General features: G+C 44.4%; 1 protein-coding gene across 4 annotated transcripts in view; it reads right to left on the reverse strand.

Annotated features, from left to right (window-relative positions):
• The window catches only part of PITPNC1 (phosphatidylinositol transfer protein cytoplasmic 1), a 140,393-nt gene that overhangs the window by 63,583 nt on the left and 61,122 nt on the right, over nucleotides 1-15,688 (reverse strand). For all 4 annotated transcript variants that reach the window (XM_028713014.2, XM_077924023.1, XM_028713007.2 and 1 more), the window contains one exon: nucleotides 1,564-1,712. In XM_028713014.2, the coding sequence (XP_028568847.1) occupies nucleotides 1,564-1,712 (149 nt within the window). The remainder of the gene's footprint in view (nucleotides 1-1,563; nucleotides 1,713-15,688) is intronic.

The following is a 15,688-nucleotide window of genomic DNA, read 5'->3' on the forward strand; positions in this document are numbered from 1 at the left end:
TGCGAACGTTCCAAGTTGTGACCACGACAAACCCAGAAGTAACTGGCAGGTTTGCCGCCGTTCACGCCTGCGCAGGAGCAGCAATCGCCGTTCGTGCTTGCACAGAATCAGTGATATTGCTGCCCGCACCTGCGCACAATGGCGCCTCTCCCAGCAACCCGTTTCACCATAAGGACGGGCCTCCGGAATGGACCGTGGTCGTGAGTAGAGGTTCCACTGTACCAAAACAGCTGGAGACCCAAGTTTGGCCAACACCTCTATACAGTGTTCAGAAATGTTAGCTTGGGTCAGAAACCAGTCATTATTCTTGGTCATCCCCCATCCTTCTCCTCCTCGAAGTCCTCTGGCATGTATAAGACACTTGCAGCAGGGCATTGTCTCACACATTGCACTAAGAAGGCAGAACCAAGGCAAGTCTCTTGCACTGCCCGTTCCAAATCCCAGAGCTGGAGAGATCATCCACCCACCCGACCAACTCTTCCACACTGGACTCTGGGGAGGCCTGATGTCACACTGAGCTTTGGAACAGCAATTCCTTGGAATTCACTGGGAGCTCCAGGGAGGGGAGAGGATTTGTATGTTGCTGCACGTCCTGACTAGGACACAGGCTGTCGCCAGAGGCAGTTCCCTTGGTGACTGGATTTATGGCGAATTGCTTACACAAATCCTTATCTTCAGTGCACTTTAAACATCATTGTATCTGGAGTCCTGCCTGGTCTTCATTCCATGTCACCTTATAGTTTGTTTTCTCTCAGGCATAATTCTTAGACTAATCTATACAGAAAGGGGACGCTTTGCTGACTTTTGTCTCACATGCCAGCTGCTAAACTGTGACCAGTGGTCTGCGAGCTTCATTCAGGTGGTCTGTGGGATGTCTGTGATGAACCCTTACAATTTTGATTCAAATTGGAATATATGTAGTAAAAGAAGCAATAAAAACAGAATTAAAAATCATATGCAGAATCTAGCACATTAGAATTGTTATAGCAGGCAGAAAAATCATTAAGATTGGCCAGACCCTCAGCAATTTCCAAGTGGGCCCATGGAGGGGGGAAGTTTGGGAAGCACTGAGACAGAGAGTTGTGCAAGTGCAACTGTAAGACATATATACTGGGCATAAAACCTAAACAAAATGTCTTAAGAAGAAATGGAGAGGAGGAAAGTACCATATTTTTCTGTCTATAAGATGCCTCCATGTATATGACACCCCTTATTTTGGGGGACTCAGATTTAAGAAAATGGGGGGAGATGGCCCCTGTGTATAAGACGCCCTTAAATTTTGGACATTATTTTTTAGGGGGGGAACCCTAGTCTTATACACGGAAAAATACGATATGTCATTTCCAAAGCTACTACTCTGCCCCCATGCCACACTCCTTTTCAATGGCAAAGGCTGCACATTTGGAAATAACCTTCACCCCCATGGTTCCTCTCATAAATTCTATAAATCAGTGGTTTTCCACCACACATCCCGTGCCTGAAACAGAACAAACTGCACAAGAAGACTTTACCTCCCAAATCCGCATAGACATCCCAGGACAATGCAATGGCAGAAATGTTTACCTGTTCAGATAAACCCGTTTTTCGGTCAATTGACCATTCCCATAATTCGGATCTTCATAGGGTTCGTTCTGCACCACTTCTACCCCTTCTCCACGATCACTTTGCTCGTGGCTGTGTTTACTGATCATGTACAGCTGTCCAATTCTGTACTGCAAAGCAAAGGGAGAAGCAAAACATTTAGGTCTGCCGCAAAATCATCGGGGAAAGAAGTGAACCTCACCCTAGTAATCAGCATAATGAAAAGTATTTCTTGAAGAAATCTGCTAACTACCCTGAGAATGGGGATAAATAATCGAGATGCGTCTGTAGAACTTTTATACACAGGGCCTTTCCAAAGCGTTTCTAGCTATCAATTTAACATTACAGCATCATAGGGCTGCTTCAGACAGTTGTAAATCACTCTACATGGAATGGTTCTTAAAGACAAAGCTGTGAGGAGCATGTAACCGAGCTCTCTCTCACACACACACACTCCCCTGGATCTTAACAGCAATTCACAGCAAGTTCATTGACAGGAAAACATGGCCTCACAATTGCACAAATTGCTCCTAGATGTGTCAGCTTAGATGGGCCAGTTCAAACATTTCTTTCTTCCCATAGCTGCCTCTATTTGGGCCACTCTACATACAGCATCTCAGCCCACCTGAGACTATTAAAAATAGTTTTTGATTATAGGAGAACCTGAATGGGCAGAGAAGGAATGAAATATCTAAAGTAACATGAATGCATTATTTTTCAAAAGACCTTGAAGATTCCTTTGAACTGATTTGTAAATAGTAGCCTAAATCCCCAAGAGAGTCATCCTCAGGATGGCAGGGACAGTATGATGCAAAACAAAACTAACTTCTTCCTCTTTTTCTTTTGGCAACAATTTATTATTCAATTACCTGCTTCATTTAATTAACAAAATTTATATGCCAGTTGATTGTAGTAAAACCTCTAAAGCGGTTGACAGGAAATGTTAATATTATCAATAAAAACAATTAAAAACATTTTAAAATAACTATAATTAGGAGTAAAATACACTTATTTCAGTTAACAGAATGCATATACTGCAAAATGTATATACTTAAATGTATATGCATATACTGCAAAATGTAAAACTTAAAGGACATTAGTTGTAAACTGTCCGCAAAAACATTAAATAAGTGCAGAAGTGCAAGTGTTTAACAACTTTCAGAGTAGACTTTGACTTTAGTTAAACCTAGCTAAATTCAGTAGCAGCTGAGATTTTTAAAATTAAACATAAACGGGGGGGGGGGGATTCAGGGTAGTGCTAAATGGGGTTATGTGTGCATGGAATGGCTCTGCTCATGTAAAAAGGCTTTCCCTCCTATTCTCCCCCCCCCAAAAAACCCCCCACCAGTTCTGGGCTTTTCACCATCACTCTGGAACAGAAATGGGGAGGGGCATGAGGAAGAGCTGAGGGGGAGAAGTCCTGTTGTGTGAGCAGACCTCTTTGTGTGCATGCAACAACTTAGTTGAATCCCACCCAAGATATTTGCAAAAGTCAAGTCTCTATTTAGTGGGTACATTTCAACATTAAAACATTTTAGTGAAAACCAAGTAAAGTAAAAAAAACAAAACAAAAATATCAAGTACACATTGTACTTGATCTTTTAAAATGCACATTTCTGAAAGTACTGTGTTGAGTTAAAACCGAGATAATCCAATTACAGATAACAAAGAGTTACAGAATGGCCCTTGTGCCTTGGGTATTTAAAAAGCTGATGCTTATATTGTGGCATTAACCCTGCAGATGAAGTGTTATATCATTATTACAAACTGTGCCTACCATAGCACAAGTGGATTTTTGTTATACATTTAATGTATTCATAATTAGAACTCGGCTGCTAACGTCTGCTTAAAAGCTTGTGGATCATTTAACCTACGGAGATGTTTTCTGTGTAAAAAAATTGCACAATAGCAGATTGATCTTTATACTCAATCTCACCTCTGTGGAAGCCAAGGACGGTTTTGCAACTGATCGCCATACAGATTACATTAATATATTGTAGCATATAGAACTAGCATAGAATTCAACTGAACAAGAGGAAAGGCAAGAAAGGGGGATGGATTATAAGCTTTAGTGTCAAGAGAGAGTTCCCAGGTAGAAGCTGTCCTAGCCATAAAATTATAAATTAAAATGTGAACAACGGATGCTGCCAAGCAGAGATGGGAAAATTCAGTCATTTGCTGTGACACATACTGGTCCCATGGAGAACAGTAAGGTTCAAAGTGTCCCAGCACAGCATCAGTTCAAATGTTCCAGGGATATAAGTGGAGCACTTGTGTATCTTTGGTCTGCAATCCCATTCCATCTGCTCAGGGTCTGAATGGGCTCGTATTTCAGGTGTTTGAAATGACAGCAAGAACGGATTATATATGCACATATTTTTTAGGGCTGAAAAGAGCGTAAATATGTAGCATAATCCAGCAGCATCTAGGCACTTTTAAATTATATTCGGGGCTTTTTTCCCTTCAGCCGGAACTCTCCAGCAGCGGCAGAGCATATGCCTGCGCTGCCCAGGACAGGCGTGGGATAGCCGTTCGGGTGCCAGAGCGGCACACATGCCCTGCCGCCAGGGGCAGAGTGAGCCACCCATGGTGGACCTTCGCCACGACTCTCAAGCTTCCCCCAAGCTGTCAAAACAAAGGAGGAAGGGGGGAATGCTGCCGGCAAAGCAGCGTGAAATGAAGGACATGAGGCAGGAGTTGATAATGCAGGTGAGCTGTGAGCTGCAAGCAAGCTGCCGGCCAGCTCTGTGGAGGCTCCTTTTATTGACACAATATGCAAACCCAGGCAGATACATTTTGGGCTGTGACCTTTACAAATCTTCCAGTCCCGAGATCGTGGGGTGGTACAAAGTTATTTCGGCACCTGTTTCCACCGCGTCATTTTCCCCTTGCACAGTGTATGACGAAAGAGACAAAGGTCACAGACAGGACACCACAGACTACTGAGACCGCAAAAGGTTAGACAGAGGGCAAGATGTTCAGACAGCTTTATCTGTGAGGGGGAGTGTGCCCTGCACCTCAAGGTCACGCGTGTAGGCAGGTGAGGCTGCCTGCAGGTGGGGAGTGTGCTCCGCACCCAGCAATCATTCCTACAGCGGACCAGCTGCCCCCCTTACCCCGACGGCTTGGGGTAGGCTTGGGAGTAGTGGGCAGGCAGCGCGCTGAATGTCACCCCCCTCAGTGAGGGCACCCAGGGCAGTCAGCTCCCACCGCCCCCCCCCCTTCCTACACCCCTGCTCTCTGGAACTCAGTTCTGGCACCTCTCAGGTGAACGCTGTTGCCATTCTAAGACAACAAGGGAGGCGTTCATGGTGAGTTCCGGCACCTCTTTTTCTAGAAAAAGAGCACGGGTTATATTACTTTCAAGCGTACAGTGGTACCTCAGGTTACATACGCTTCAGGTTAAAGACGCTTCAGGTTACAGACTCCGCTAACGCAGAAATATTACCTCGGGTTCAGAACTTTGCTTCAGGATGAGAACACAAATCGTGCAGCAGCGGCGCAGCGGCAGCGCGAGGCCCCATTAGCTAAAGTGGTGCTTCAGGTTAAGAACAGTTTCAGGTTAAGAACGGACCTCCGGAATTAAGTTCTTAACCCGAGGTACCACTGTACTGGGCAGAGCAATCCAAAGCCTGGCTGGGGAGCAGCAAAACCCAGCAAGAAGAGGGGCAGACCCGCCATTGCATCCAAAGCCCCAGCACTCGTGCCATCGAGGGCAGAAGGATATGCGTGTCCATTTTCTCGCTACGCCAGCTCCTGACTGGCAACTGGGCCCCTTGGGCCCCTTGGGGGACTCTGCTGGTGCCTCGCCATTTTTCAGTGCTTTCTGCCACAGGGTGTGCTGCCTCCCCCCCCCCCCAACAGTGCTCCTTTCTGCAGCCAATGCTACATACTCTCCTACTGGCCCCAGACATTGCCACAGGAATGGAAATGGAAGAGGCCGGGCAGCATGCGAGATATCTGCATGCCCTGCAACCTTTCACAGGTGAGAGCAAAGGCATTCCTGAGCATGGGTACCTTCCACAGTAAAAAGAGATCTGTGGAAGTGAGAGACACGGAGACTCGAGGGAGAAAAAGTCCAAGCTGCATCTGCAGCAAAGGGAGGCATGACATTCAGTTCAGGGGGTTCAATGTACCCTTTGGTTCTCAGAATGATTTACTGAAAAACATCTACAAGGGAGATTTATAGGTTGCTCACCTGAGCCTGTCTGTAAATGCATTCTTGCTTTTTTTTTAAGGGCACTCTATAACTCTTATTTAGCTAGCTCAGAGGAGGAGGCTCAAGGCTACAGCACGTAGTTGCCGATCAGCATGCCTGGATATGCCTTTAACTGAGCCTGTGTGTATTTAGTGTCAGCACCGAGTGAAGCGCCAGTGTTTTCTGCAAGACATCCTTGTGGCTTTGTGACAAAGCCTACAATTAGAATCATTTTTAAACCGGGAACCTTCCCTGCTCCGGAGGCAGCTTCAGGATGGCAGGGAAGGGAACTTCATGTTCCGGAAGGTTCCTCCCACACAAAAAACAACAAAAAACAACAACAACACCCTAGAAGATGGGTTTAGGGAGGAGGGAGGAAAAGCCGAGCACTGCCCTGCCCCCCCCCCAGCATCTGGCTTGGAGGGGAGATATATAGTATAACTCCCACTGCTGCCTTTTAAAGCACTGTTTAACACCCCCTGAGTGTTCTGCAAAAGGTGGAGGGGGTGCTGTGAGGTATAACAGGACTGGGAATAGCCTAATTAGGGCAATGTAAAAATCTGTTCCAAGTTATTCCAAGTCAAGTTTTTGTTTTTGTTTTAATCACATCATCCTCAGCAGCCCCAAAGTGAAATATGGGCAGCGAATGAGGCTGTGGAGAACAACGCAAAGGTTACAAACTTTCTTTAAAAAAAATGTTTAAATGAAGAATACAAACATATAAACTTCAGCCACCTTGTAACACTGATGAGGTAAGAACCACGCCAAATTTCCATCACAATAATACACGTAAAGCTTGCTGGATCAGGCCCCATCTCGTCCAGCATCCTGTTCTCACAGTGACAGCTTAGATACCTGTGGGGAAACCTGCAAGTAAGACCCGAACACAAGAGCACTCCCTCTTCCTGTGGCTTCTGGTATCTAGAAGTATTACTCCTCCAACTGTGGAGGCAGAGCATAGCCATCATGGCTAGTAGTCATTTATAACCTTATTCTTCTCCATTGGATGCGGGTGGCGCTGAGGTCTAAAACCACTGAGCCTCTTGGGCTTGCCGATCGGAAATTTGGTGGTTCGAATCCCCGCAACGGGGTGAGCTCCCGTTACTCTGTCCCAGCTTCTGCCAACCTAGCAGCTCAAAACATGCCAGTGCAAGTAGATAAATAGGTACTGCTGTGGCGCGAAGGTAAACGGTGTTTCCATGGGATCTGGTTTCTGTCACGGTGTTCTGTTGCGCCATGAAGGCCCCATGACCCGGAAAGCTGTCTGTGGACAAACACCAGCTCCCTCGGCCTGAAATCAAGATGACCGCCGCAACCCTATACAGTGGTACCTCCAGTTATGAACTTAATTCGCTCCGGAGGCCTGTTCTTAACATGAAACCATTCTTAACCTGAGGCGTGCTTTCACTAATGGGGCCTGGCTCCAACGCACGACTTCCGCTCACATCCTGGGACAAAGTTTGCTTCCAGGAGACCTACTTCCAGGTTAGCAGAGCTCGTTACCCAACACATTCAGAAGGAAGACGAAAGGAGTAACCAGAGGTATTAATGTAGTCACCTCTGACTGGACTTCACTGTCCAGGGGTCCTTTACCTTTTTTTACATTTCTCCTCCATTAATTTGTCAAATCCTTTTAAAAAACCACTGAAGTTGGTGGCCTCCTGTGGGAGTGAGTTCCATAGTTTAACTATGTGCTCATGAAGAAGGGCTTTCCCCTTGACAATTTCTGCAGAATTACTTTTCCAATTTGGGGCAACTTCTTGTTGCCCCTTTCCTTTGTGAACTGTGGTTTTTTTTAAAAAAAACAAACCAACCAGCATAGTGATAGCAAGCAGCAAAAAATGGAAAAGCAATTCATGGGTAGAGCTACAAGGCTCTGGCCTGAAGCTAGCCCACTTCTCTTCCAAATTGGCACGTACTTGCCAATTTCTCATGTACTTGCAACATCTGCTCCCTTCCATCCTTTAAGCCATGGTAGAAATTACATTGAGAAACATGGAGAGCTCCCTTCATCAAGAGAGCAACTATTCACTCCCAAGGATGAAACATCAATAACTGCAAGAGGGATGTGCTAATTACTGGAGATTGTTATTTGTCCCAGACTATATAACTGTACATTAATTGACTTGGATGTCATTGTATCAGCTTCTTTGGAAGGATTATTTAATGGTATTCCATATGCAAATTGTGTATATCTGTATGGTACTGAAAAATCAGAAACTGTACTATACGCATTATTGTTGTATAATTTTTAGAGAGATGGAAGAATCAGACTTATTTCACTTTTGTTCCCTTTCCAGGAAAGTCTCTGTCGGTCTGTCTCTCTGTGTGTGTACATGTGTATTTTAGTATTTTAACTTTTAATATATTTTAAACTATGTTTTCTTGATTTTATTGTTTTATCATTTTGTAACCCGCTTTCATGTTGTTATTGTTTTACAATCAAACAGTGTACAAATTTTATGAAATATATAAATTATATTTTTAGAGCAAAGGGGGCACAAGCAAATGAGAAGAGCTGAGCCCTCCTACATCTATCACTTCCTTGTTAGGTCTTCCCTCAAATACTTTTTCACCCAGATGAAACAGATTGGCTGAGGAAAGAAATATATGAAGAGAGAAGACCGAGATAAAGGGGGGAAGAGTTAATCATCCTTATCTACTTTTGCTCTAAAAATGTCCCAGCCCTCTGCTTTATAAGTAATTGAAGCAGTCCTGGTTTGAAACAAAAAAGATTGCCAATAACATGCCAAATTTGGACCTTAATTCTTTCTTCTTCTTCTCTGAAGCTGAAAAAGATTTCTCAAAAGTTAAGTACTGCAAGAGTGCCTGGTCATGCCACTGGTGAATAATGCATCTCTAAGTACATTCCATTTGTAGCCAAAATTCAAGAAATAAAAAAGGAGGAATGACAAGAATCTGCTAAGGAGATGTGTGTCAGGTGAATTCAAAGTTCATACGAACGCAAGAAATTTTTTACCCTTTTAAACTGCAGAGATATTTCAACTGTTTAAAAATTACAAGCTTAAAAAAAACTTAGAAAATTGTAAAATTGCTTTTACAGTTAAAAGAATACTTGGACATTTATATATTTTCCACAAAACTGCACACACAGGGCTTTGTAGAAAAAATAATAATCTACGGGGTAATATTCAACATTAGTCAAAATAGGTTAAAGCTAAACACTCACAATGAACTGCAAGAAGATCAAACCTCTCCATTCTTAAGGAAATCAGCCCTGAGTGCTCACTGGAAAGACAGATTATGAAGCTGAGGCTCCAATACTTTGGCCACCTCATGAGAAGAGAAGACTCCTTGGAAAAAACCCTGATGTTGGGAGAAGGGGACGACAGAGGACGAGATGGTTGGACAGTGTTCTCGAAGCTACCAGCATGAGTTTGACCAAACTGCGGGAGGCAGTGGTCCTGGCGTGCTCTGGTCCATGGGGTCACAAAGAGTCGGACACGACTGAACGACTAAACAACAACAATAAACACTCACAAATTTGCAAAGTTCATTATTCACTGACTTCCAACCCCCCCCTAAAAAACAAAAAGCCTCAAAACAAAATATAAAAAGAAAGTCTGAACTCCGGAGTCCTTTGGGGACACAGAGACGACATACACCTGCATAAGAAGACAAGTTCCGGCAGATTGAGCGGATGAGACCAATAGCAGGTCCAATGGTCAAGAAGGCAACTTCTGTACATGTTGTAGAGCAGGCTTCCTCAACCTCGGCCCTCCAGATGTTTTTGGCCTACAACTCCCATAATCCCTAGCTAGCAGGACCAGTGGTCAGGGATGATGGGAATTGTAGTCTCAAAACATCTGGAGGGCCGAGGTTGAGGAAGCCTGCTGTAGAGGGAAGTGAGGGGCAGATGGGGCTCCTCAACCCTGGGAAGGCAACCCATCTAGGAGAAGGAAAACTCTTATCCTATACAGTGGTACCTCGGGTTAAGTACTTAATTCGTTCCGGAGGTCCGTTCTTAACCTGAAACTGTTCTTAACCTGAAGCACCACTTTAGCTAATGGGGCCTCCTGCTGCCGCTACGCCACTGGAGCACGATTTCTGTCCTCATCCTGAAGCAAAGTTCTTAACCCAAGGTACTATTTCTGGGTTAGTGGAGTCTGTAACCTGAAGCGTATGTAACCTGAAGCGTATGTAACCCGAGGTACCACTGTACCTCAACTGCCTTGAGGGACATTTTTGGGAGAAGAAAAGGCTAAGGGGTAAACCCTATACAAATCCGAAGTGGAGTCCCGAAGACGGTTGGATGGCGCTTTGTATGCCCTTCCTCCTGGCAACTCCTGCGGCCAAGCTAGTGCCAAATATTGCTGTTTTCCCTGTAGACCACATAAACAAGGCTGGTATGTGTGTGTGTGTTGTTATCTGGGAAGCTCAGGACCTCCATACATACTGTCCAGGCTTGCACCCTGCGGAGCTCACTTTGGTGCTGCTAACGCAGTGGGGTTTCACTTCACCCCCGGAGGCACACTGCATTGTCTCTTGAGATAGATGGATGCAAACAACAGCAATGCTCTTCCACCAACCCATGACTGAAAGCCGGGTGCCAGCTGGAAAGAGGCAACCTCTACCTCCCACTGGTACTGCCAGCTTTTAAAACCATATTACGTGGGTGGCGCTGTGGGTTAAACCACAGAGCCTAGGACTTGCCGATCAGAAGGTCGTCGGTTCAAATCCCCGCGAGAGGGTGAGCTCTCGTTGCTCAGTCCCTGCTCCTGCCAACCTAGCAGTTCGAAAGCATGTCAAAGTGCAAGTAGATAAATAGGTACTGCTCTGGCGGGAAGGTAAATGGCGTTTCTGTGTGCTGCTCTGGTTTGCCAGAAGTGGCTTAGTCATGCTGGCCATCGCCCGGCTGCTATTGCTCCACCTAAGTAGCCGTCCTTTTGCCCTTTGTGATGGAGAATTGCTGACACCTTTGACTGCGGACCATTAGAAGGACTATCTTATCTTATCTGTCATTTAGTCGTGAGTATGTAAGTCAGTTAGATTTCACAATGTTCTTGTTTTTCTTGCCTGTAAGTTTCAAAAGTGCCTGCTTTTTAGCATGTTTCCTTATGTTCTTTTAAAATAAATTTTAAAGAAAGAAATTGTTTTGGTTTGTGTGCCTTTCCGGGGGAAAAGCTAATTCCTAGCCTTACGCTTGGTTGTGCTCTACCGTAGAATTTCTGTCTGCAAGTCTGTGGATACAACTTGTGGAGTGGGGGTAACCAGCAACAACGGGGCACAGCCTTCTCCCTGGGTTGCGGCTCTGGGTTCCCTGGGACAAAGGGAGTGGTGGCAGCCTTACCGGTGTTATATTGTCCTGTTTCTGAAAAAGTAAACGTGTCTGCCAGCCCTGCCCTAGAGGACCTGGTCTGGCCGGAGAGCAAAGACAGGTGAGGGAGGGGCGAGCGGCTGGAGGCAGTTTACCACAGTCGGTCACAACTGGACCTAATGGTCAGGGGTCCCTTTACCTTTTACTCCTATAGTGAAATATACTGAAAGTTTTATTTGCTGGTTACAAGAATTAAATTTATGGTTGCCAGAGGCAACTGTATTTGTGCACCTATACTATGAACTGTGTGTAATCTTTTTCTTTTCTGTTAAAGAAAGAAGAGCCATCTGCTTTGAAAAAGAACAAAGCTTTTTTTTTTTACAGATATAGTCTAAGAGATAAAAGTAATGTTTTACTTTGCTCTAGCTTTCAACAAGGCAATTTTTGCAAAGCCTATTGTTCTAAATCGTGCTTCGGGTAATCAATTTCAATTATATTTAAAAACCCGTTGATTGGAGTTCAGTTACCATCTGAGCAAACAACAAAGTGGTTATTCGTGAGCATGAGAAACACAGAGTAGCTCAAAGTCAATTCAAGGTCTCATTTTGAGTGGAATGCTAATTAGACAAAAAAGTAGAATCATATGAATTGATTTCAATGTTTCTGTGAGTGTCGTGAGGTGGCAAGTCTCATCAGCTGCCAAATTCAGCACCAGCTGAAGTTTCTAAACCATCTAAAGAAGCAGCCCTATATATAACGCCTTCCAGTAATCCTACCTACAGGTTATCAGAGCACAGACAACAGAAGCTGGGATATCCCTATCCAAAAAGAGGCGCAACTGGGCCACCAGCCGAAGCCGATAGAAAGCACTCTGTGTCACCGAGGCCACTAGAGCTTCAAGATATAGCAAAGGATCCATGAGTACCCCCAAGCAACATACCCACTCTTTCAGAGGGAGTATAACTTTTTCTGAACCCTGTTTATAATCTGCATAGCCCTAGGCACTGTACCCGTAATTGGGGCACAATTAGGTACAGCATCTTGCAGTGTCTCCAATCAAGAATCCAGAGCTTGCGCAGAACTTTGGAAGAACGTGTGGATGGTAGGAGAGGGAGGTTGCCAGTCACAATCCCACACCCTTGCTGTCTACTCATTGAGATATGTTACATGAGCAGGGCTCATTCTCTGTTAAATCTTCTTGCTGGTAGAAGGTGTCTCCACCCAATACCTGCTGATTTTCCCGTCCTACTATGGTCCCCCAAAAAACTCCATATATCATTCTAGGAGGCCCTCCCCAGCTCTCATGAGCGGTTTTCCAGCAGTTGCGGGGAGAGTCTATTTGCATAAGCTGTTTGAGCATAGCAACAGCATTCCTAGAGAAACTCTCATTTGATGCCTATTCTAGCCTGTATGACTAGAAAATGTTTAATAGGCAGTCTGTAAAGAAAAAATGTTATACAGCAATTGGTAGGCATAGATTTCAGAATGGGTTTTAAGCTTGGAGAGCAATCTAGTCCATCTCCTGGGTGTAGTGAATGTACACAAGGGGATGTAGGAGGGAGGGAAGCAATTTCAACAGAAAGGGACAATTAGATAATCATTGATTTACATATAACCTCCTCCTATATTCAAATATGTAAAATGTATTTGCTCATATACTACCCTGAGAGTATACTGAGAGTCCCAGGGGGAGGGCTGAGTTCCTGCAAGATCTCAACAGAGCTTGGTAAGCAACTCTGAGAGCTCAAAAGCTCTTTCTGTGTTGGGAAAACCCGGCACCAAAAGAGCTTTTATGCTCTCAGCCTTCTGCACATTCAGTTGTGTGATTCCAATCAGCTGGTTGCCAGCCACGTAAAGCTGCCATCGCGTAATTTAAACATTTTAATTTTAAGTTGTGAGTCGACTGCACTCCTTCCCTGCTGACCAGTCATATTTGAAGGGGGGACAAGAGCTGCTAGCCAATGGCATAAAAAGTGTGGGAATACACAGACAGAAGACAACCCACCTTGGTAAATATATGGTGTTAATACTACTACTACTACTACTAATAATAATAATACTTATACCCCACCCATCTGACTGGGTTGCCCCAACCTCTCTGGGTGGCTTCCAATATAATAAAAACACAGCAAAACATCAAACATTAAAACACCCCGATACAGGGCTGCGTTCTGATGTCTTCAGAAAGCTGTGCAGTTGTTTATCTGTTTATCTGATGGGAAGGTGCCACAACAGAGAAGGCCCTCTTCCTGGTTCCCTGTAGCTTCACTTCTCACAGTGAGGGAACTGCCAGATGGCCCTCGGAACTGGCCCTCAGTGCCATGGAGGTGGAGACGTTCCTTCAGTTATACAGGTCTATGCATAAGGCAAAGAGAATTTAAGTTGGGGTTGGGAAATTAACAATCTGCCAACTTTCTCCATTGTACTCCACACATTTCCTACCTACTTAAAAGGTTGATCCACATGCTGACTTGAGTGCTTTTCTCCATATTCTGGTGAACCACAGGACACCACCAGAGAAAACTGGTTGAAGCCATGCCTAGCTGCCACCAAGCCTCGTTAGACTGTCTTAGATACTATGGAACTGGCAGACCACTAAGCTGTACTTGCAACCAATACTGGGTCCATACACCGTGACCCCTTCTCCAAGCATCTTCTCCCTCACAGCAGTATCCAGGAATGAGAATCAAGGGGAATTAAAGGTGGATGGGGCAGGTTTGTAATCCATAACCTATATCCCTTCAACATGTTAATCCTGCCGCTACTGCCACCGCTATCACATCTCTTCTTGCCACAACTTGTCCTAAATCGCCAGACCAGATGCCAGAGAACTTCTGATGTGCCAAGTTGCTGGTCTTTGTGTGGTGGGACTCCCCAGTCCTTTCCACAGTTTTCTAACACTTACATGTCCGGACAGATATGCACTAAAGTGTGCTCACCCTCTGGCTTTTCCTCTGCTATTAACTGTGAACTAGGTCTCTCCTTCCTACACGGGTAATGGTGGCCGGGTAGGGGTGGGAGAGGCAGCTGAATTCTGATGCACTTGGATGAATTACCCAGTGATTCTACCTCTCCCTGCTGCTTGTAATTGGGAATAGAATCTTGTTTTATCGTCGTTTTTTATGTTATAAATAAATCCAGATTAAAGAAAAGAACTGGCTGTGCTTTGCTTTGACAATGCTTTATGTGACATTTAACAATTTATGCAGCTGTTCTATCCCTGCTGCTTAAAGGTTACATTTGCTAGCCTTGTGTTTCCCGGTGACACAAAGAGAATGCACAATTAGAAGTCATATCCCCTAAAAGGCTCCAAAGGATGCTAAATCCACTTTCTCCATTGTGTGCCTCTCACAGCTTATTTTACTTAGCGCCAAGAGATAAAAACGCTTTAGAGTGTCCATCCAGAGTCTGGCTTCATTTGACATCAACACAATAGGCCAAAACATATATATTAGTGGGAATTATCCATCTTCTGCATTATCGCCTGAGACAAGGCTCTATTTACAAGGAGCACTTGTGGTCTTCTAATAGCCTGGCTCCAAAAGAAGAGTGCTGTTATTAAATATTATGTTGTGTATCACTAAAACACGCTCAGCATCAGGCAGTGCATTATGTGTCAGACAGATTGGAGGGCTTCCCTTTTGGAATCAGAATCCCTTGGTCCTTTGTTCCAGGGTGAGGTTATGTCGCTCTCAGTGTTTGAAACTCCCAGTGTTCTAGGCGCATTTTGTGACAGGGAATTTCATCAGCGCGAGCAGCTTCTGAGCTCTGGGCGCAGTACTGCACCTAAGATTTCCAGATTAAAACTGCAGAGTGGAAGGAAAGGAGGACCTTTTCTGTCTTCCTAATTCCAGGAGTGGGAAGACTGGAGATGAGACCCTCTTAAGGATATTAAGGGGATAGGCAGGGGAAGGACTAGACCATGTGGGAAATTGATTGTGTGGGGTTACCTGCCCCCCCCCCCCATTTTTTATTCAGGTTGGCAGCCCTGTGCAGAAGACAATTCAGGAGCTTTCTCATAATGTTAGTCAAACCAAATTTAACCTCCATAAGTGGGGAGAAAAAGCCAAGGGCTAACACGAACTATTGTTGTATGTCATATTCCCTAACCAAAATATCATATTTTTACAATAAACTGTTTGAATAGTTCAAATTTAGCTCTGGTTTAACTATTTTTATGCTGAGGGCACATGATTGAAGTTAGCAGATGTAGGATTACAACAGAGCTGGGCAAAGTATTACTGCATTAATAACAGTAGTAAGATGTGAGGAATTAAGGCAAAAGGTAGAAAGATCTACAGCTCCCTTCCAGATGACCTGTTTATTAAGAATTTGTTTGCACAGTTTTCAAAGAAGTTATAAGATGTCCCATATGTCGTGAGCGTTCATTGTGTCTCAAGCAATTGTTAATCCTCACTTTCCTTATGACAAAAAGTCCAGTTTTGGAACTTAGGAGTTTGTTACGCAAGAGCACCGAATCAACTTTAATTACACAACCTGATTTTGCCATTATGTGATTGAATCCTACCCAAAACCAGTTGACAGTCTGGAAGTGCCCTAACAAGTTTTTGACGGCATAAGCCTCCATGCACAAAATGTGAAAAGCTTATGGCACAATAAATCTGTTAATC

The sequence above is a fragment of the Podarcis muralis genome, chromosome 2 (genome assembly GCF_964188315.1).
Source record: "Podarcis muralis chromosome 2, rPodMur119.hap1.1, whole genome shotgun sequence".
NCBI classification, from domain to species: domain Eukaryota; kingdom Metazoa; phylum Chordata; class Lepidosauria; order Squamata; family Lacertidae; genus Podarcis; species Podarcis muralis.